The sequence below is a fragment of the Choristoneura fumiferana genome, chromosome 9, assembly GCF_025370935.1.
Source record: "Choristoneura fumiferana chromosome 9, NRCan_CFum_1, whole genome shotgun sequence".
NCBI classification, from domain to species: domain Eukaryota; kingdom Metazoa; phylum Arthropoda; class Insecta; order Lepidoptera; family Tortricidae; genus Choristoneura; species Choristoneura fumiferana.
In genome coordinates, this window is record NC_133480.1 from 3,974,583 (window position 1) to 3,997,221 (window position 22,639).

Here is a 22,639-nt window from a genome sequence, read left to right on the forward strand (position 1 = left end):
TGCATTGTCACCCAAACTACATTGGCGTACCAAATTTTAAGTCGATGCCATTAATAGTTGAAGAGTTCCATCCTGCGGAGACGATCCTGGCCGGACTACCAGGATGTCACTACCAGATTATTGAATTGTCACGCAATTTACATAAGTATGCCAAATTTCAAGTCAATCCGACTACTGTAAGTTGGTCGAATCGAATTTAACTTTCAAGATTTGACTACAGACAGACAACGGGTCAGGTGAAACTAAATAAAAGTAGGAAAACCCCCGACTTCGTCACTTCTAATTTCAATGTCCCAAAAACGGCTAAACCAATTTTGATGAAACATGTCTTAGAACCATTGTTAGAAACCTCAAATAAAAAAACCGCATTCAAATCGGTCCACCCGTTAATAGCTACGGTGCCACAGACATACACACATAGCGGTCAAACTTATAACACCCCTCTTTTTGCGTCGGGGGTTAAATTTTTTTTTATTAAAAGCGCATTGTTGCCATTCCCGATTTGTAGGTATGAGAGTTATAAAAAAATTGAATGTAATTTTTATTAAATTTAAAATGGACGCCATGGTTCCTACCTAAGAAATGATTTCGTTCTCTCTCATAGTTTCTAACTTCTCTCTACTGACCCATTTGGATTGATCACATGTATATACAAAATATGAATAATTTATAGAATATAGATAGATACATAGATTATAGATTAGATTAGCAACCTGTCACTATTGTACCGTTTTTGTCAAACTTAAAACCTAAATTGCTAAAAGTGGCTCCGAAGCTGTAACGTTTCGTGTGCTCTGCCTACCCCATTTGGGAATACAGGCGTGATGTTTATGTGTGTGTGTGTGTGTGTAGATTAGATACAGATAATAATAACAATTAGATTCGGATACAGCTTGTACATACCCACAACAACACGACCATTTAAATTCCAGACTCGATTAGTTGCGGTTTTGTTCCAATTAATTGAGAATGGACCGTAATTCATTACAGCATTCAACCGAAATAGGAGCCGGCCACAGGCTGCTTTTCACTATTAGCAAACTAGCTAAAGTAAAAGTGTAACCCACATCATCATCATCATTAACATATCAGCCATAAGACGTCCACTGTTGGACATAGGCCTCCAATTGCCTCGGTTGGAAGCGGCTTGCATCCACCGTGAACCCGCGTCTTAACCAGGTCATCCGTCCATCTCTTTGGTGGACGTCCTATGCTGCGCTTGCCGATCCGCGGTCTCCACTCGAGAACCTTTCGGCCCCAACGACCATCTTTTCTCCGTGCTATATGGCCTGCCCATTGCCACTTCAACGAGCTAATTCGCTTGGCTATATCGGTGACCCTTGTTCTTCTACGTATCTCCTCATTTCTGTAACCCACATTATCCCGGCTTATATACGTCCCACTGTTGGGCACTAGTCTCTCGGAATAAGACGGCTTGGGACTTAGTTCCCGCGCGAGCCCAATGGGACTTGTCAACTTCACACATACCATTGAATCGCGTTGCAGCTTTCTGTGACGTTTTCCTTCATTGACGTCAAGAAATCCAGAGGGCCTACTCCGCTATTCGAAAATCGAAGTTCGTATCGTACTGTCCCTCTCACTCTCGTATTAAATAGAAGAAGTGTCAGAGGGACGGAACGACACGAACTGCGATTTTTGAATTTCGGACTAGCCCCGCAGAGCTGCGAGCACGGGTTTGAACCCACGATCCTCTGCTTGAGAGGCCTAGGTCTCGAAAACACACACATACACAAGCGGTCACAGTATGCTCTCAAATTATCATATTTATAACATTAGTAGGACCTTTTTATCCAACACGTTAAATAAAAACTTTAAAAATAACAGCTGATATTTTCTTCAAGGTCGAAACCTGTACCCGGCAACGGGCTACTTGGTGCTCGTGTGGGAGACCCTCGGCATGATGATGGGAGAACTCTTCACTGAAGTGTCTGTCGTCTTCGAGAACGTTCGCTTCCAGAGAGCCACCAACATTCCCAAGGATGGAAATCTTGAATTCATCATCATGATCCAAAAAGGCAGTGGCAACTTTGAGGTACGATCTACTTTTTGTCATCATCAAGTTATCAACCTCAGGACGTCCACTGTTGGACACAGACCTCCCCCATAGACCTCCAGTTGCTTCGGTTGGGACCATGAACACGCGGCTTTAACCAGGTCATGTGTCTATGTCGTTGGTGGACGTCCTACACTGTGCTTGCCGATCCGCGGTCTCCATTTGAGAATTTTTCGGCTCCAAAGGTCATCTGTTCTCCGTACTATATAACTTTTTTTGCTAGTTAAAGAATAGCAATATAAAGAAGCTATCAAAGCCCAGTGGATCCTTCTTATCCTATCTTATTATCAATTTTAGGTCGGTCCTTCCCATTTTACTGTGCACCCGTCTAATTGCCGTTTCATTTTTTTTATGCAAAAGCGACACGGCCCTGAGACTGAGTGCACATGTAGAAAAAGGATGGCTGCCAGTTACATTTATCTGTGCACTCAAGTCTAATTACCGTATTACTAGTGCGCAACGGTACGGTAATTAGACAGGTGCACAATAAAATGAGAATGGCCGATGTAAACTTACAAACACGAATGTGAATGACTATACACTCCAGTCGTGCGGGAGCTGACACATACACTTTTTTATGTATTACTTACGCGAACAAAACTGCGGTAGGAGCTAGTATTGTAATAAAGCATTTCTACAGATCGTGGAGAGCGGTGCATCAGTAGTGACGGGTCGTATCTACGCCCAGAAGAATGTGGGTCAAAACTTCCGAAAGCTGCAGCCTGTACCAGAAGCCAGTGGACCCAGCATCAAGCATATGCTCACAAAAGACTTCTACAAAGAGCTCAGACTCAGAGGATACCAATACAGGTATGAGAAAGAGAGAAAGAAAGAGGGAAAAATAACTATTTACAGGTTCTCGCTAAACTGTAAACGATTAATTTGCACACCCGTTTACGCTACCTAAATACGTAGATATGCAACAGATTATGTGTTCATGGAGTTATTCTACCTCCAAACTTTAAGAACATTATATTGTATAACAACAAATCAATTTACGACAAATGAAAATATGGAAAACGATTATGCCTTAAGAAATTCAGATAAACGATATAAAACCCGTTGGTCCGTCTTAAGTATAGTCTGAATGTTGTCAGGAGGTCCGGTGGTCCATTTTTTTTTTATACTTGAACCCCTAAGACGTCATGTAAATGGACTGAAAAAATGCTTTTAAACCATTTTAATAATTATTTTCCTGACAATATCCCATTTTAACAAGCTTTCATTTCACTTGCAATGTATGTATGTACGCCTGTATGTACAAATGTGCGGGTCAAATATTGCAAGTCGAATTTTACCCACATCTAGTAGCCCGATTGACTTGAAATTTGGCATAGTTATGTAAATCTGATGACAATACAATAATCGGATAGTGACATCCTGGTGGTCCAACTAGGATCGTCTCTGAAGGACGAAACTCTTCAACGGTTAATGGCATTGACTTGAAATTTGGTACGGAAATGTAGTTTAGATGACGATAAAAGAACAATCAACAAAAGTACAGTTAGCAAAAAAGCTTGTATTAAAAATAATATTTTAAATGAAATACTTTTTTCTCATTGCTAAAAATAAAAGTTATCAACTCATATTATATTATCACGAAATTAGTTATTAAAATGTTCCAAAAGCAATTTTTTCAGTCCATCTACATGATGTTTTAAGGGATGGAGTATAAAAAAAATTAACCACCGGATCTCCTGGCAACATTCAGAATCATAATTTGCAAGCTTTTCTGAGTTCAAAACTATTCACAGAATGCGGTCCCCTAATTTTGCATACGCAACTTCCCTTGGCGCATGCTCTACTAAGCACGCTTCATCTATGTGCGTTTGTTAGTTATCTAATCCAATTTCATTTCTTCCAGTGGTTTCTTCCGCGGCGTTATTGGCTGCAACGTCGAAGGTAGCCGCGGCCGCTTAGCCTGGGTGAACAACTGGGTCACCTTCATGGACTGCATGCTTCAAATGAAGATTATGGGCCACGACACACGCGGTCTCTTCGTACCCACCAGGATTGAGAAGCTCTCCATTGATGCCGGCATGCACTATAATGCCATATCCAACATGAACCCGGATTCTGGTCGGCAGTCGTTTGAAGTTCGTGTATACCCAGACGTTGGAGTCATCAGGTCAGTAATTTCATTGATCGGTTTTTTATTTTACCAAATATGCATTAATCAAAAACATGTTAGTCACTAACTTTGAAAAAGGTAATTAATATGACATCAAAGTTTTACCTTATACGTAAGTACACTGTTTTACCTCGCGTACTAAGTAAATTATTTTTAAAACAGTAAGAGTTAGTATAAGCGATTACGAGTAGTTTTAGATAAATTCATGTCATTTGACCTGTTGAACGTTCTCTTGACGGAAGTGAAAAATAACACAGTTAATAAAATGAATGAAACGTTTGAATAGATCTGGCGGCGTTGAAATCCGTGGCCTGCATGCAACACCCATTTCAAAGAGGTTACCACTTGGAGTACCAGTACTAGAAAAGAACGAATTTGTTCCCAACTTCGGAAAGAGCAAGATGAAGGTAATCCTATCCTACTAATATTATAAATGTGAAAGTATGTGAGTGAGTGAGTGAGTGATTTTGTGAGTGAGTGAGTATGTTTGTTACTTCTTCACGCTGAAACGGCTGGACGGATTTGGATAAAATTTGGCAAAAAGTTAGTTTATAATCTAGATTAAAACATAGGATACTTTTTATCCCGATGTTCCCACGGGATAGGGACAAAATCTTGAAATAACAACCGCTGGGCTTAGAGTTATGAAATTTGGTATGTAGGTTGCTGGACGTCTAGAATAACACATAGGCTACTTTTTATCCCGATATTCCCACGGGATAGGGATAAAATCTCGAAATAATAACCGCTGGGCTTAGAGTCATGAAATTTGGTATGTAAATAGCTGGACATCTGAAATAACACATAGGCTACTTTTTATCCCAATATTCCCACGGGATACTGGTTAAATATGGAAATAACAACCGCTGGGCTTAGAGTCATGAAATTTAGTAGGTATGTAGATAGCTGGACATCTGGAACAACACATAGGCTACTTTTTATCCCGATATTCCCATGGGGTAGGGATAAAATCTCGAAATAACAACCGCTGGGTTTAGGGTCAGGATATTTGGCATGATTGTTATAATATAACGTCAATGAAAACCACGATGTAATTTTAGGGAACTACCCTGAGAATTTAATAAAATCCCAGAATTTCAATTCAACTGCTCTGTAAATCACAACTAGTGAGTTGACTCGTCAGAGCCGCACGATATATCAGAAATCAGAATCCAGCAGTATGCATTTAAATAGATACTTTTTTTATGCATTTAACTAAGATTATTTGACCAAGTATTCTGAATATGGCATTTATTTTTGCGAATTAAAATAACTTCCTAGCTATTGTAACGAATCGATAATAATCAATATTCTGAGAGAACGCACAGAAATTAGCCAATTGCATTGTTGTTTGCTATTGTTGTTGATCCTACTTTGTGCGAAATAAAATAACTAGCTAGCTTGTAATAAATCAATACTGATCAACATTACCAGATAACGCTAAGAAACTACCCAATTACATGCTAAGGTAATATTGATCCTTCTGTATTTTTGCCAATTCCCTGCTAAATTTTAATAAAATTCTAGAATTTTAATCCAATTACTGAACCAAGAGCGAGTAAAGGTCTAATCAACAAAACTTTTTATTTAAAGATTGACGACATTCTCCGTGTCAACATCCAACTTATTCTCGAGAACGTCCAAACATTCAAAGTAAAGAGCATTGAATTGGTTGACGAAGAATACAAGACCAATGACTACGAACCGTTAATTGAGAAAGTTGGTGATATTCTCGGGGACCTGCCGCTGATGCAGGCGGAATTGTTGGTGATATCTGAAGATACTATTGAGCTGCCGCAACATATCACTGTGGAGAATAAGAAGATATCGGGCGAGACGAATACTGTACTGTTTGTTGGTGCCAATATGCTGACTCGTCCTGATGTAAGTACTACTGATAGATAGAAAATCTACTATCTTTGTCACTGATACAACATCATTCATAACACAAGTAATGGTATCTACAACATCCCCTCGTCCTGGTTTAAAGATTGCCAATATACTGGCTGATTGAATTACCAATTATTCAAGTGTACACTTTTTGTCACAGGTACTTCAACAAGCAGTGTCAACTCTAAGAGAAAAATGTTTCGTCATCAGCAGGGAGAAGGAACGCCCCAATCCCAAGGATTACGCTGAGAAGTATGACATAATCACCATCCATGATACTGGCTGTGAATACATCGTCATGTTCAGAAAGAGAGTCGGAGCCAAACCAGCCAAGTTTATCAGAATACTCGCATCAGATGACTCATACTCATGGATTGAAACAGTAAAGGAAGAAATCAAGGAAGGACAGAAAGTGGTCCTTTACGCCCAAGACGAGCATCTTAATGGACTTTTAGGTTTGGTGAACTGTCTGAGGAGAGAGCCTGGTGGTGAAATCGTGTATGGATTGTTAATCACCGATCCCTCAGCTCCTGCTTTCAATTCGGATCTGGAGATTTACGAAGAACAGCTTGACAAGGATTTGGCACTCAACGTTTTACAGGATGTAAGTTTTCATAATGTTAACTAGCTTCTAAAACTACTTAGGCGACTACAGTATTCTTCACACTTTTGCGGTCGCCGCATGCAGCGACATTTTAACGACATTTTAATCAGTAAGTAGTTAATAATTTTCCAAATCTTTAGCGAACTTTTATTTAGCACTTGGAGAACACTGATTGATGGTACTTGGACTAATTATTGTTAGCATAGTATAAATAGTAGACAAAAGTACATAATATTAGGCACAAAATAGGTCTAAACTTTGTCATCGGTCTCAGCAAAGGCTGGTTCTTCCAAAGCTGGTTTTCAGCCCAGGTCCTTTGACAGGGTGGCCGTAGCTAATACCAACTAATACTAAGAGTACAAAATTTTTTTTTTCTTAATGCCTAGGGTCAATGGGGCACGTACCGTCACTTGCTGCTTGGTGACCTGGAAACTGTGCGTGCTAACCATGCCTACGTCAACACTGTGACCATCGGTGACCTGTCTTCCTTGAAGTGGCTAGAAGGACCGCTCAAGCATGACTTCGTGTTCAGGGACATAGAACACACCCTAGTCCACGTAAGTTTGTTTTTTATTTTTTATTCAAAACTATTCACCGCAATGACAGTGCAGATGAAGCCGAAGATACCAAAGATGTAACTCACTGATACAGTAGATATAATTGGGCCTTAAATGGTGCAAAAAAAGTCTATTCTCCAAGTAAGCCGCAGAAGGCTCTTTTCCATGTTACTTTTCTATACTAATCGATACTCGTACCTGCCTTCCTGAAACGCCGTCATTGGTAAGGTTAATGTGCCGCCGAACTCGGCAGAGAAAGTCTATTTTCAAAATGAAATTTATAATAATATTACAATTCTTTTAACTATTAAAACTAGAGGGTGCTGTACCTGTGAACTTGCGCTGGTATTTACCTGTGCTGGTCCTGTACAGGTTAAATTAAAATACCTGACTGAAATTTTCATTTCTTTCGGTGTGTATTGTTGTCTCGTTCCGTTTTTCAATGTCTTTATTGTCTAGGTGTACTGTGCCGCACTGAACTTCCGTGACGTGATGACGGCAACAGGCCGTGTTACAGTGGACGCCGTAGCGCGCGGAAGACTTGCGCAAGAGTGCGTGCAAGGGTTCGAAGTTGTCGGCAAAACTAACAAGTAAGCTCAACAGAGAACTTACTAGTCATGATTAATCTGGAGATTAAAATGGTATGGAGGATTGCACTGGGGCTCCGATTGTTAGAGTACACGCACGTAGAAGCTTTGTGTTTTATCATTGTCTAAAATTTCCCTTGCTGTTCAAGTTTCGAAAGTCTCGTCTTTTATAAAGATAAACTACGAAGATATAAATTTAGAAAGGCATGCAAATTTTCAGACTTTATTTGTCTATGAATTTGAGGTAGATGTTGATGAGTCAATATGCCCTAGACTCGTGGGAATCCACCAAAAACAAAATTTTGACTACAGTATCTTTATACTTATTAAGATAATAAAATTATTTAAAAAAAACATATAAAAGAACATGGGTAGATATCACAAAATCAATTGGGTTGAGCCGCACCGTCATCGAAGCCAAATAATTTGGCTAGTGGCTTAAATCGGTGCCGTGTACCACGAATGCACATGCTGGTGGCACGGATTATTGAAATAATAATGAGTGATCTTAGCCAACCCATTACTAAACTTAAGGATCTGTCCCAACGATCGGCGATAGTTTCTCCGAGGTTTTTGACAAATGTAGACATTTGTGGTGCGAAAACTACGTCTACTGATGTTACAAGGGGAGTAAAAGTTGCATGACGCATTTCACAAGCAGTAGAATATTTTCTTTGTTTTTCATTCTCAGCAGGTTTTAGTACAAAAATGACGGGGCGTCAGTGTCTACAACACGGATATCGAATAACGCCTCCCTAAAGAGAATCTTCGACCAAAAATTCTTAGTCCTTTTTCTTAGTCCAAGTGTCGCGTCTCGAATGAACAGACGTTCAACAAGGAACAGACAATTTGAATATAACAAAAGGTTTAAATTTTAAAAAGTTTAATATCTCAAAAACCGATTTTGATGAAACATGTCTAAGAACCATCGCTAGAAAACTTGATTTCAAATAAAAACCGCATTCAAATTGGTCCACCCGATTAAGAACTACGGTGCCACAGACAGACAGACAGACACACGTCACGTTTTGTGTCGGGGGTTAAAAACCGACTCTGTTTGACCCATGATTTTACAACACTATTAACAATATATTTTTTTGCTTTTTAGTGGATCTCGTGTTATGTGTATGGTGAGGAACAGGGGCATGTCGAACTTGGTGCAAGGAGACAGGGCGCTGATGTGGAGCATTCCTGACGATTGGACCTTCGAGGAGGCGGCGACAGTACCCGTTGCATACGGCACTGTCTATTACGCGATGGTAAGTGCGACTGAATGTTCCACTGATGAGCTTGAAAATGATTCAACTGCTATTTAAAAACAACAAAATGTGTTTACATTTCTGGAAAGGTTAGCAGTGTTTACTGCTAACCTTTCCAGAAGGTGTAATGCTCCATCATTTTGTTGTTTATAGTTGTTCAAAAATGAATATTTTCTATTCTATTATTTTCTATGTTAGAGAAGATAAAATAATAACTCTACATAACATGTGTAGTTGTGCATTTTGTACACATTTTAAATTTAACAGCGCATTAGTTGTAATTTCTACGTGACACGGTTTTTTTAATGAATTAATCAAATCAGCCCACACACACACCCAGTGCTGAGTAAAGCCTCATTTACACGCCACTTTGCCCGGTCCTGTGCTAGTGCCATCAGTTTACCAACCGACTGCCAGATGTCCTCCGACCAACGGGTCAACGGAGGTATTTTTTACTACTTAACAGAAACGACTTGTTTCACAGATAATGGTAGGACAGATCCAGACTGGAGAGTCCATCCTCATCCACGCAGGCTCCGGAGGTGTAGGACAGGCAGCCATCAACGTGGCGTTGCATTTCGGTTGTGAAGTTTTCACCACCGTTGGTACTGCTGAGAAGCGTGCGTTTATTAAGAAGCTGTTCCCCAGTCTCAAAGGTAGGTTTTAAAAGGTTGCCTGGAGGAGATTGCTCTAAAGCGATAAAGCCACTACACTTTTTCTCCACGTACCTGTTTTCTGTAATGCATATTATGTAGTGTTCAATAGTCTTATTTTATCGTACTCGTACCTATTGTACTGTAGGTAATATGAATAAAATGAATATGCTTTATAATTTCCTTCCGAATTTCTTTTGTTAAACTAAATAGGTTTTTATGCTTCTTTTCTACTTAGTAATTCAATCTTTATTTGCTGATTATACATTTTGTTGGTTGCATTCGCATAATTATTCAAACCCCATCCTTACGAAGGTTCAAGTCGATACCATAAACTGCTGAAACATTCTTTGACAAGTAGACGGTCCTGGCTGAACCATCAGAATTGCACTACCAGATTATTGTATTGTTACGTTCCTCTTGTCTTTCTCCTATTCTTCTTGGTGTCTTTCTTCTGTCGTCTTTTTCTTCTTAATCATTACAGTTTTTTAGAATACCTGAGAGCTCAATATATGGCAGGCCTTATTGAATTGACCTTATATTACGCAATTTGGTTTTTGAATATCGAACCGTCCCGCTCACGCTATTTGTAGTTAACCGAAGTGTGAGAGGTACGACACGATACAAACTACGAATTTAGAATATCGAAGTAGACCCATAAACATTTAATTTAATAAATGAAAAAAAAATATATAATTGTTTAACAGACAGCCACATCGGGAACTCTCGTGACACGTCGTTCGAAGACATGATTCGACGAGAAACCAACGGCAAAGGAGTGGATCTGGTGCTCAATTCCCTATCTGATGATAAACTACAAGTAAGGACTTTTAAACTTACCACATATTTTTTAAAATTATACATATGTAAGTAAAGGCCGCGGATCGAACGCGGATCCTCATCAATTGGTGATACGTCCTTACCTACGAGTATACAGCAAACAAGTTAACAGTTGCCATGCGCGGCAAAATTTCCTATTGTCTTCATATTTACTTGCTTTTATTATTTGGTCATGTTTTGACAGGCCTCCGTCCGCTGCCTCGCGTACCGTGGTCGCTTCCTTGAGATCGGCAAATTTGACATCAGTAACAACACGCCCATTGGCATGTACTTCTTCCTCAAAGAGACTTCCTTCCACGGCATCATGTTGGACTACATCTTCGACCAGAGCTTCGACTTCAGGCTGGTGAGTTGGTTGTTTCATAGATTCTATGACATTCCAGAAATAATATTCAGTGTTCTGTAACAGGCTAGTAGGCGCAAGTATCATAGCGTCACATTTGTGATTGGTTAAATAAGTAAATTAGCCAATCGCAAGCAAGACTGCAACGTTATAGGGAGCTCAGGATACTATGCTATCTAGCGATATCTTGTAACGATGACTGTGATTGTGAGTAAAGCCAAACCTTGTTAGGGTTCCGGAGCCAAAATGGCAAAAACGGAAACCTTATAATTTCACCATGTCTGTCTGTCTGTCCGTCCGCTGCTTTGCTCAGGGACTATCAATGCTAGATTATTGTAATTTTGCACGGATATAATATGTAAGCTATGCGGACAAAATGGTACAATAAAAAATAAAAAAATAAAATTTTAACGTACCTACCTCCCATGGACGTAAAGTGGGGGTGTTTTTTTGGTAATCCAACCCTATAGTGTGGGGTATCGTTGGATAGGTCTTTTAAAACCATTAATAGTGCTAATTTTTCGATTCAGTGGTGCGTTTGCGCAAAAATTCAACTTAATGTGCACATTTTCATTAAAACCGGTGCAAAAATTTGAAAAAATTCAGAATGGTAGTAAGTATATCAAACTTTCTAGGAAAACTATAACGGCTAAGTTTTCTTGAGAATTATTAGTAGTTTAAGAGTAAATAGCAGCCTAAGGTATAAAATATACCTAAACTTGGAAGATTCCTTATAAAAAACACGAAATCCTTAGAAAAATATTACTTAATTTTTTCGTAATGGCTACGGAACCCTATTTTGGGCGTGTCCAACACGCTCTTGACTCGTTTTTCTTAAAACAGTGGCGGACTAATCCACTGTAATAGTTAACTAGTGTCTTGGAGAAATTAACTTTATTTGACCTGTTAACTGTTCACTTAAAGTTAACGGAATTTAAAACAACACGGTATTATTATAACGTATTTCATTCTTCTTTACAGCGATTACAGAACTTGCTATTGGCGGGAATAGAAAGCGGAGCAGTTCGTCCTCTCACGTACTGCACTTTCGAGAAGCATGAAGTGGAAACTGCCTTCCGATACATGGCTGCTGGCAAGCATATTGGCAAGGTAACTCTCTCAACCTGATATCAAAAGCTTCGTGTGCTATCGAAGTAACTGAATCTTGACTAATATTTTGCAGGTGGTAGCACCTTGAGCAAGGTCCGCCCGGATTGCTACCACCATCTTGCTCGCTAATCCTGCCGTGAAACAGCAGTGAGCAGTGAGCAGTGCTTGCACTGTTGTGTTTCGGCGTGGAGAGTAAGACAGCCGGTGAATTTACTGGCACGTGAGGTATCCCATCTTAGGCCTCTAGGTTGGCAACGCGTCTGCAATACCCCTGGTGTTGCAGATGTTTATGGGCGGTGGTGATCTCTTACCATCAGGAGACCCACTTGCTCGTTTTCCATCCAGTCGAATAAAAAAAAACAAAAATTCGAGCCTTTTGGGGTCTACGCTAGCTGATATGGTTTGCGCGGAGCGGGTGGACCCCTCTTGAAAAATAATAAGTACGAACAGCGCTACCTGAACGCGTTGCGTGTGCGACGGATTTTACCAGCACCCGCACTAAATGGCATGCGCCCGCTCCGAGAACCCGCGCTAGCTAGTGTAGAATCTTAGCCCTTTTTAGTTTTCCGGAGCCAAAATGGCAAAAACGGAACCCTTATAGTTTCGCCATGTCTGTCTGTCTGTCTGTCCGTCCGTCCGCGGCTTTGCTCAGCGACTATCAATGCTAGAAAGCTGTAATTTTGCACGAATATATTATGTAAACTATGCCGACAAAATGGTACAATAAAAAATTCAAAAACTATTTTTTTTTAGGGTACCACCAATAGACGTAAAGTGGGGGTGGTTTTTTTTCTCATCCAACCCTATAGTGTGGGGTATCGTTGAATAAGTAATTTAATACCATTAAGGGTTTGCTATGACGATTTTTCGATTCAGTGATTTTTTTGCGAAATATTCAACTTTAAAGTGCAAATTTTCATGAAAATCGAGCGTCTAAAATCTAAACCGGTTGGTAGAAAAATTTGAAAATATTCAGGTAGTAAGTATATCAAACTTTCAAGGAAAACTATAACGGCTAAATTTGCTTGTGAATTATTAGTAGTTTAAGAGTAAATAGCAGCCACAAGGTATAAAATATAACTAAACTCGGAATATTCCGTATAAAATACGAAATCCTCAGAAAAATATTACTTATTTTTTTTCGTAATGGCTACGGAACCTTATTTTGGGCGTGTCCGACACGCTCTTGGCCGGTTTTTAAAAGCTCAACTCGTTTCTTGACTTCAACACGTTCAGCTAAAAAGCTCTTTAACCCTTAAACCTTATTGTATTTAAGCAACTCCGACTTAAAACATGTTGAGACTTTCAAATAGCTTTTAGGCCTACTGGGGTTAGGCTTTTTAGCTTCTTGTTCTTGAGCTATAGCTAGGAACATAGGAAGGTATAAAACAGGGTTTCCGACACAAAATATGCTTTCCGGTGCCGATATCGTGCGATATTGGCCCTATGAGGTCAAATTTGACATTATTTCTGATACATGGTAGTAAACAAAATTTCGGACTTAACACAAGCCTTAAATGGCTCACTCGTGTTAAAACAGATTTGAGTTTTTAAAAATTATATGATAACATTGGGTCCATATGTAATGTTTGTCATAACTCTTTTTTCTCTGAATCACATTATTGTCTAGAATTGAACAAACCTAACCTAGGTTTGTTTTATAAAAAAAAAAATGACAAACGATGATTCTGACAATAGTTACGGTATAACTAGCGAAGAGTATGCGGACTTTGGCGTTCCCGATAATATGATTTGATTTCATAGGTGATCATCAAAATCCGTGACGATGAACGCAGTCACCGGACTGTCAAGCCAAGCGTTTTGCTCATCGACGCCGCACCAAGGTAAAATTCTTACTATATTCATTACTCGAACTCCTTCACCATTTTGACTTGGCCCTACAAAATTTTAAGAGTTCTCTTGATTTCCGGGGATTCTGGGAGATCCCCTCATTAGATCCTAATTTAGTGACAAAGTAACCTAGTTCACTCTTATCAAACAAAAACCGTTTTTTTTATCTGCTCATAAAATGGCGGAGTTCAAGGGCATTGAAAATGCGAAAAATCCAACCTTTTCTCCTCTTATATAAAAGAAAACCTCATATTTTACACGTACTCAAAAGCAATGGTTCCTGCAGATACATGTGCGATTCGGAGAAGGTGTACGTCATCGTAGGAGGACTTGGCGGCTTCGGGCTGGAGCTGGCGGACTGGCTGATCATGCGGGGCTGCCGACGGGTCCTGCTGAACTCGCGCCGAGGTCTCACTAACGGCTATCAGTCTACCAGACTTCGGTGAGTGACCCTAAAGTCTCAGGTGCTGATTAATAAAGCTGTGTGGAATGTATTGACTAAATTAAAACTTACTTCCAAGTAGTTTAGTACAATGTTAATTTGTCATCTTTTTTTATTGTAACTTTTTTTTATTCTACTGGATGGCAAACGAGCAAGTGGGTCTCCTGATGGTAAGAGATCACCACCGCCCATAGAAACTTACAACGCCAGGGGGATTGCACATGCGTTACCATCCAAGAGGCCTAAGATGGGATGCCTCAAGTGCCAATAATTTCACCGGCTGTCTTACTCTCCACGCCGAAACGCAGCAGTGCAAACACTGCTGCTTCTCGGCAGGATTAGCGAGCAAGATAGTGGTAGCAATCCGGGCGGAACTTGCACAAGGTCCTACCACCTGCAATATGACATAATGTTTATTTTTTTTAATGTTACACTGGCATAACTTTCTTGTGAAACAACAACTTTATGCAGGACAAAGATATCAGACTTGTTCCTTCAACTAACAACAAAATAGGTACCTACCTAATAAATAAATATATTGCGAATTGTCAAGCTCAGCGTAGGACGTCCACCAACGAGATGGACGGATGACCTGGTTAGAGTCGCGGGTTCACGATGGATGCAAGCGCAAGCCGCTGCCAACCGAAGCAAGAAGATGACGATGAAGAAATAAAAACAAAACAATTTTAAAAATTAATGGCGATTTTTTTCTTAGTAAATACATAAAACTTTCTATAACAAAGCAAAAAGTACCATATTTTACTTTGTTATAGAAAGTTTTATGTGCACGACTAACGTACACTTAGGTATTAGGTATCTGTTTTAACCCCCGATGCAAAAGGAAGGGGCTTTGAGTGTCATTTGTGCGTCTGTCTAGGGTAGTCTGGTCTAAGTTATACGGAGGAACAGATTTTGATGTGTTTCTTTTAAACGAAAGATAATTTAATCAAAATTACTATTATCTCAGTTTCATTAAATGATTGAGTTTTAAAATGACAATGACTGAGGGTTTAAACTTTTTTTAATAGGACAGGTTATTTTCTAGTTCTTGCCAGAAAAGTCTATTTTTTCTTTTTTTTAACAGCGCTTGGGCATCTTACGGTGCCAACGTCCAGATCTCAACCGATGACGTCACTTCCGAAAAGGGCTGCGAGGAAATGCTCAAGATGGCGCTTGCCATGGGCCCAGTGCAAGCTGTCTTCAATCTGGCCGTAGTGCTTAAAGATTCCATTTTCCAAAATCAAACGCCAGAGACATTCAAAACTTCATTTGCGCCTAAAGCTCTGGCCACGATGCATCTGGATAAACTGACCAAGAGGATGTGCCCGGGATTGCAGTGAGTTTTAATTTTGTTATTACCAGACTACTTGATGAATAGTTATGGTTTCCGAGCATATGTATATATTATATGTCTATTTGTTTGGTCCGCTCTACAGGCTAAACGACTTGACGGATTTAACATAAATTATCGTTAGATTCACCATGTTGGAGTGACATAGGATATACTTACTTACTTACTTACTCCGCCGGCTCAGCGACCCAAAGTGGATCTTGGCCTCCGACACAAGACTCCGCGAATTGTACCTACCTATCCTGTACAACAATACATAATTATATTATTTCAATATTAATATGTCAATCGCGAATAATTATGGCGGGAATTGTTATTATTTTTGTATTGTAACAACATGATGGGCGTCAAATGAACGAATGTAGGTATAATTTAAGATTTGAAACTTGCAAAAAACCTTAAAGAGCATCTTTTCTTAGGGACTTCGTGGTATTTTCATCGGTATCGTGCGGTCGGGGAAATGCTGGGCAGACCAACTACGGTCTTTCCAATTCAGTGATGGAGCGCATTTGCGAGTGGAGGAAGAAGCTTGGTCTACCAGCCTTGGCCGTTCAGTGGGGAGCCGTTGGTGACGTAAGTGTTGACTAGTGGCTCTGAGAGATGTATACCTTGTGAATCTGTCTTCTTGAACCCTCATGGCTCCATAATTTGAAAAAAAATCGAAAACTGAATCGATAAAAAAAACCCTTTTAGTAATTATCGAACCTACTCATAACATAAACCTGTTCACGAAAATCGGTTAAGACATGCGACTCGCAATTGACTTTTTATTTTGAAGTTAGCATTCAAAATGAAATTCAAAACTTTTATTCTGTAAGTAAGCTGTAAAGGGCACGTTTAGATGTCACTTTTTTATTATGCTACCAACTGCGCTTTCGGGAAGAGCATCATAACCAAGAAGAACACGCCGCAAGAAACTTCGCAGAGTCATTTTTTCAAAACAAAATACTATATATAATTACAATTATATAGAAAAGCCAGGAATACAATGTAACTTAAAATAAATATAGATTGAAAGTAAAATTACATAAAAAACCCCCCGGTTTTCTTTATGTATTTTATTTTCAATCTATATATCTGCATGGTCCTCCCGTTTTAGCTAAGAACCTAAGTCTAATTTGCTTTTCGAACGCACTCTTGATGCTCCATCTACAGGTGGCTTTCACAGCCTACTGGAGAGAGGGCGAGCTACCGCTCAACAAAGGGGTCATAATCGTGAATATAACTTAACTACTTACGTTCCCCAGGTCGGTTTGGTCGCTGATTTACAAGACGATGATGTTCAACTGGAGATTGGTGGCACGCTGCAGCAGAGGATCTCCTCCTGCCTTCTGGCTCTTGACAAGTTCTTAAAGCAGGACGCTGCTATCGTCTCCTCGATCGTGGTAGCAGAGAAGAAAACTGGAGGCTCTGGCTGCGGGAATCTTGTGGATGCTATTGCGCAGATTATGGGTAAGTAAAACACTATAGTATTGTAGATATAACTCTTTACTGACATACCAACGTTTTCCGTATAACAAATAAGATCGTGCTGATTTCAAGATTTTTGATATGTCATCTTGTAGAATGCGTAGGTTAAATTGGAGAGAAAATAAGGTTAGAAACAAATAACTTTATGACAAATAAAAATTATGGGAAACGAAATTCGGGCAAACGATAGTAAATCGAAATTAATGAATTGAAAAGTTTTTTAGGGGCGCAGAATGGGGTTTGAACCCACAACTCCTGGCTGTATCACTGCAATGGGCCCCCGATCAACTCACACGATAATTTTGATCACTTGCATAACTACCCTAATTATGGCGTGTGCTGCCATCTATCGCCACTAATATAAGTTATGACTACTATGTTCTATAATGCAATGGAAAGGCGTAAGAAATTATTTACTATGTACTTTTATTTTTCAATAAAATCTAAGATTTTTAACAACGGTAAAGTGTACCAGGTTCGCCGGAAGATACCTTTGGTAACACACTTGGCATTTATAGCTAGGAGTTGCGAGTTTGAAACCCATCCAGCATGGCTTTAGAATTTTATAAAACAGCATGGCTTTCCTTCATCAGGCATCAAAGACCTGAAGACAGTCTCCCAGCAAGTATCGCTAGCAGAGTTGGGCATGGACAGCATGATGGCGGTGGAAATCAAGCAGACCCTGGAGAGAGAGTTCGAGATCTTCCTCACAGCGCAGGACATCAGAACTTTGACCTTCGCCAAGTCAGTATTTCACTTTTACCGTTTGACATAAAGCTAGGCTTAGGTTTCACTGGCAGTCAACACTGGCTTGTCATTCCTTGGTATTATTGTGATGTGCACACGCGGGAGTTGCGGGTTACGACACCCACGGGTCAGTCCTATACTAAAGTCCATGATGATGAGTCCTATATTAGGGTCCATGATGATCACATAATCTCTTTGTAACATCTGTAAGCATACATTGTGGAAAAGCAATAAAATATTGAGTATTGAGTATTGAGTATGGCACGGCAATCGCACGAACCTCTCGTGTATACTCGATATATACCTAGTATCAAATTCGTCTAATTTATGATGGCTAAAAACTGTTTATATTCTGTTAGACTGGTGGAGCTGTCAGCACAGCGAGAGGCGAGTGCTTCGACGACGGCGGTGCGACCCAGCGATACGGTGGGCGCGGCTGGACTGCGAGTCCTCATGAGGAACTTCGGCGACGAGCGTGTTGTCTCAGAGCCCTTCGTCTACATGCCTACCATGGTTACCGACGGGACAGAGGTAAGGCTTAAAAGATAAGCAGTGTGTTACGGATGTTCCTTGGTGTACGGGTATACCCGTGTGATGATGGGTCTCTCTTGGGAAAGATAAGTGGAAAAAACTGGATATTGTATTTTCGTATTAAGACATAATTTACAATTAAACTAGTTCGCTAATGTCGTTCGGAACTCGAAACAGAAGTTCGGTTTTCTTTTTCTTTCTCATATTAATCTTCAGGAAAACTAAGAAAACTGATGAGTCTAGAGTGACAGTAACGTCCTAGTTGTATATAATGTGAAATCCTTAATGGGATAAAATTATCTGAAACCTAAAACTAGAAACTGAAGACTTAGCAGTATCCAATGACGAACTAATTTACTCCAGTGGCGACCGCATCTTTGACAAATATGACCAGAATACTTCTATTTAAGCTGACTAGTCATATGTCCTCTGAATATAAATGGAAATACTGTCGAATACTTTTAAAAATACCTATTATTTTTCCAACAGGGTCATGAGGCGATCCACGACACAGAAAACCCGCCGATGTTCATGCTTCCAGGATTGGAAGGAGCTGCGGCAGTCATGGAGCCGCTTTGCAGAAGACTCAAGTCAAAGGTTTGCGTGCTGCAGCTCGGCGTGGAACACCCCAACGAGGATATCGAGACCATGGTCAATAGACTGTACCTGGTAAGTGGTTCTATGAGATACTGCTACGGCCTTCTGCATCTGGAGTGTATAATGTTCTAGATATTTTTGTTCAATCAACCGGATAACCGGATTACCATCCTACTTTCCTACTTTTATATTATAAATGTGAAAGTTTGTGAAGATGTTTGGATGCTTGTAACTCAATCACGTCTAAACCGCTAAACCGATTTAGATGTAATTCGGTATACAAATAGTTTGTGTCCCGGGGAAGGACATAGGATAGTTTCTATCCCGGAAAATTGCATAGTTCCCGCGTGATAGCAAACGAATAGGTACTACGCGGATGGAGTCGCTGGCAACAACTAGTGTAGGCAAGAAAGCGCATTGCGCTCCGTCCTGTTACCCATCTGAAACAGTAAAAACATTAGTCCGACTTTCGTTTCGACAAAACTATTTGGCATGTCATTTAATTTCTTTTTTGTCCGAAAAATCATTCATATTTTTACGATTAGGCATCTTTCCTTTCATTTTATCATTTGTTTTTTTTTATTAACATTGTTTACTAGGCTAACCTCACTTAACCTACCTTACTTTACTGACGGCAATTCAGGTTTGTTAGGGTCGCAGTTCTAACCTAACCTACTTTATTGGTAACCAGTTCGGTTCTGTTGGGATCGCAGTTCAAACCTAACCTTATCTACTTTAGTGGCAGCACTTATTTACTTAAGCAGTACCAAGGTACTCGTATCATTGGATAAATGAAAAAGGCTACGAAACGAAACAAGTAACAGTTCAAAGAGCTAGTGAATTTTTTTTTGGGCAAACGATACTTTTACTGAACGTGAAATGGTAAACAGAAAAAATTACGAGACTTGTCATTGGACAAAGGATAATAATTCGAATAGTTTTCGGACAAATTAAATTTGATCAATGGTTTTTAGTGTTTGAGTTAGGTCTGCCCCGCCTTGCTGCTACTAAACTTTTTAATGTATTTCTAAAAATGAAGTATGGTTTTAGACGGTGCGAACGAGGTTGGCGCCAGGAGGTCCGTTCACGCTACTTGGCTACAGCTTCGGTTGCCAGTTGATACTTGAGCTGGCTGCTAAACTTGAAAGCGAAGGTGAGTAATTTTTACAAGCTTTCAAACTTAAGTTGTCTTCAAATGTTCCAAGTGGAAGTTCACCCACTTCTGATGACGAATTAGGTTGTTTCTTGGGTAAACAAAATATTATTCTATTTAGAACGTCCATTAGATTGTTATTAACGTAGTGTAGGGTATCCTGAGGCACGGTGGACGGACCTTAAGAGGCCTATATCCAGCAGTGGACTGTAGGCTGATGATGATGATGATGATGATTAGATTATCAAAAAAGGTTGCAGGTACACGTTTTTTTTTGTTTTGTCAATTAAACAAAAAATGAAGCGCGTCAAAGTTCTGGAGTTTGGGGTTTGTTTGACACCTTTTAAGCACGCGGCACTTAAGCTGGCTATATCATCTTCATCATCATTTTTAGGGTTCCGTACCCAAAGGGTATAAACGGGACCCTATTACTAAGACTTTGCTGTCCATGAAACCCAAAACATATGCAATAGAAATTCAGTCTGCAACAAAGCTCGCTGTAGAATTATTTTGTCGATGTTGGAATTTTCACCGAACGACTAACGCTTGTGCCTCAGCACACCGACGTCGGCCATTGTACACGTATTTTGGAATGCTGCTCGATTTTTTTTTAAAGATTTCTCTTTGAATTGTCATCTATCTTCTCTTCTAATTATTATACGTATAAAATTCACGTGTCACAGCGTTTGTAACCAAAGTCCTCCGAAACGGCTTGACCGATTTTCATGAATTTGTTTGTGTACATTCGGTAGGTCTGAGAATAGGACGTAAATTATTTTTCATACTACGCGGACGGAGTCGCGGGCAGCAGCTAGTTTTTTTAATAAAAGTACAAACCTCTACTTTTTTTTTACTGTACTTACAAACAAACTTATGTAGGTATATCAAATTTCAAGTCAATCCGACCACTGAAAGTGGGTCAAAATGAACTTGTAAAATTGAAGTCAACAAACAGGGCAAGTTAAATAGAAGCTTATAAAAATTAAGCGAAACTTGACACAGACTTGTGAAACATAGGCCCTTGAATAGTATCAGTTATTTAGCCTGAGTATCATTTCTTTACATCATCACCATCATTATCAACCGTAGGACGTCCACTGTTGAACATAGGCCTCCCCCATAGACCTCCAGTTGCTTCGGTTGGAAGCGGCTTGCATCCACCATGAACCCGCGATTTTACCAGGTTATCCATCCATCTCACTGGTGGGCTTCCTACGCTGCGATTGCCGATTAGCGGTCTTTATTCGACAACTTTTCGGCCCCAACGGCCATCTGCATCTGTATCTGTTTCTTTATAAATAAAACTATTTATTTGCAACAGGACACAGGAACGGCTTGGTGTTCTGCGTGGACGGCGCTCCAGACTTCTTGCAAGGTCTCGTCACCACAATAATTAACTACAAGAACGATGCACAGCTCCAGAACAACCTCATTTGCCACACGGTGGATATCGTAGCCCCGAACAATGATGTCACCACAGCACTCATGGAAAAAATCAGCCAAATGGATGATTTCGATGATAAGATCAAGATTGCTATTGAAATGTGCCCCGTCCAAGAGACTAAATACACCCCCAAATTCATTGCTCAGGTCGCTAAAGTTTCTTATGATAGAGTCAAAGTGGTACAGAATTATAACTCGAAGGATATAAAGAAGATCGATGCACCTATAGTCCTGTTGCGTCCGAAAGACAATATTCCTAATCTCGTCTGTGATGAAAACTATGGTCTTGAGAAATTCACAAACAGTACAGTGACAGTGCATTATTTGGAAGGTACTCATGTCACTATAATTGAGAATAAGGATTGTGCTAATATTATTAACAAGGTGATGCTTGAGAAAGATGCAAACATGGGCAAGCAAATGCAGAGTGTCACCAGTATGGTCCAAAGCCATAGGCAGTTCATTTGCAGTTAGGTGTGTTTTTTTTTATTTGTCTTTGGTTGTTCCTACTATTAGTAATTTTAAACTTACGAAATTCCTTTTAGTTTAGTAACGTATGTGTTATTTATTTAGGGAGCTGGGCTATGCGAGTTAATACAAGTGATCGTTAGGTTGTTTTAAATATTCGTAAGAACGTTATAAGTTAAATTAAAATTTTCTTTTGACTGTGTATTCTAAATATAACCAGAATTCTAATTAGAACGCAGTAAAATGATAATGAACCAATTAACAATTTTATGGGTTCTGTTTTCTAATGATACGCTATTAAATAAATCATTAAATTTGTGGAATCGTTAGGTTATTTTAAGGTAAAATTATTTTTTGTAATAAGAAATTAAATTATTTTAGTCAATTATCTGTCCAAAGCGACGCCAGTACCAAAAAAATATTCATTAGTTAAGATATTGTCGGTTTTGTCTTCACAACTTTGTTACTTTGGATAGGGTTCAACTAATTGTAATCGGTGTTTATAGTTAAGGGACTATGAATTATAATATTTATAAAA

At 39.5% G+C, this 22,639-nt stretch overlaps 1 protein-coding gene across 1 annotated transcript in view; it reads left to right on the forward strand.

Annotated features, from left to right (window-relative positions):
- The window catches only part of LOC141430983 (fatty acid synthase-like), a 62,070-nt gene extending 39,431 nt beyond the window's left edge, over window positions 1–22,639 (forward strand). Inside the window, exons 19-41 of the mRNA XM_074091893.1 lie at window positions 1,863–2,053; window positions 2,715–2,884; window positions 3,939–4,202; window positions 4,492–4,612; window positions 5,799–6,089; window positions 6,256–6,699; window positions 7,086–7,256; window positions 7,716–7,846; window positions 8,952–9,102; window positions 9,587–9,758; window positions 10,463–10,575; window positions 10,780–10,941; window positions 11,920–12,048; window positions 13,813–13,892; window positions 14,186–14,341; window positions 15,426–15,677; window positions 16,112–16,265; window positions 16,940–17,144; window positions 17,756–17,906; window positions 18,269–18,440; window positions 18,930–19,109; window positions 20,088–20,190; window positions 21,512–22,639. Coding sequence (XP_073947994.1) covers window positions 1,863–2,053; window positions 2,715–2,884; window positions 3,939–4,202; window positions 4,492–4,612; window positions 5,799–6,089; window positions 6,256–6,699; window positions 7,086–7,256; window positions 7,716–7,846; window positions 8,952–9,102; window positions 9,587–9,758; window positions 10,463–10,575; window positions 10,780–10,941; window positions 11,920–12,048; window positions 13,813–13,892; window positions 14,186–14,341; window positions 15,426–15,677; window positions 16,112–16,265; window positions 16,940–17,144; window positions 17,756–17,906; window positions 18,269–18,440; window positions 18,930–19,109; window positions 20,088–20,190; window positions 21,512–22,107 — 4,559 coding nt within the window. The 3' untranslated portion in view covers window positions 22,108–22,639. The remainder of the gene's footprint in view (window positions 1–1,862; window positions 2,054–2,714; window positions 2,885–3,938; window positions 4,203–4,491; window positions 4,613–5,798; window positions 6,090–6,255; window positions 6,700–7,085; window positions 7,257–7,715; window positions 7,847–8,951; window positions 9,103–9,586; window positions 9,759–10,462; window positions 10,576–10,779; window positions 10,942–11,919; window positions 12,049–13,812; window positions 13,893–14,185; window positions 14,342–15,425; window positions 15,678–16,111; window positions 16,266–16,939; window positions 17,145–17,755; window positions 17,907–18,268; window positions 18,441–18,929; window positions 19,110–20,087; window positions 20,191–21,511) is intronic.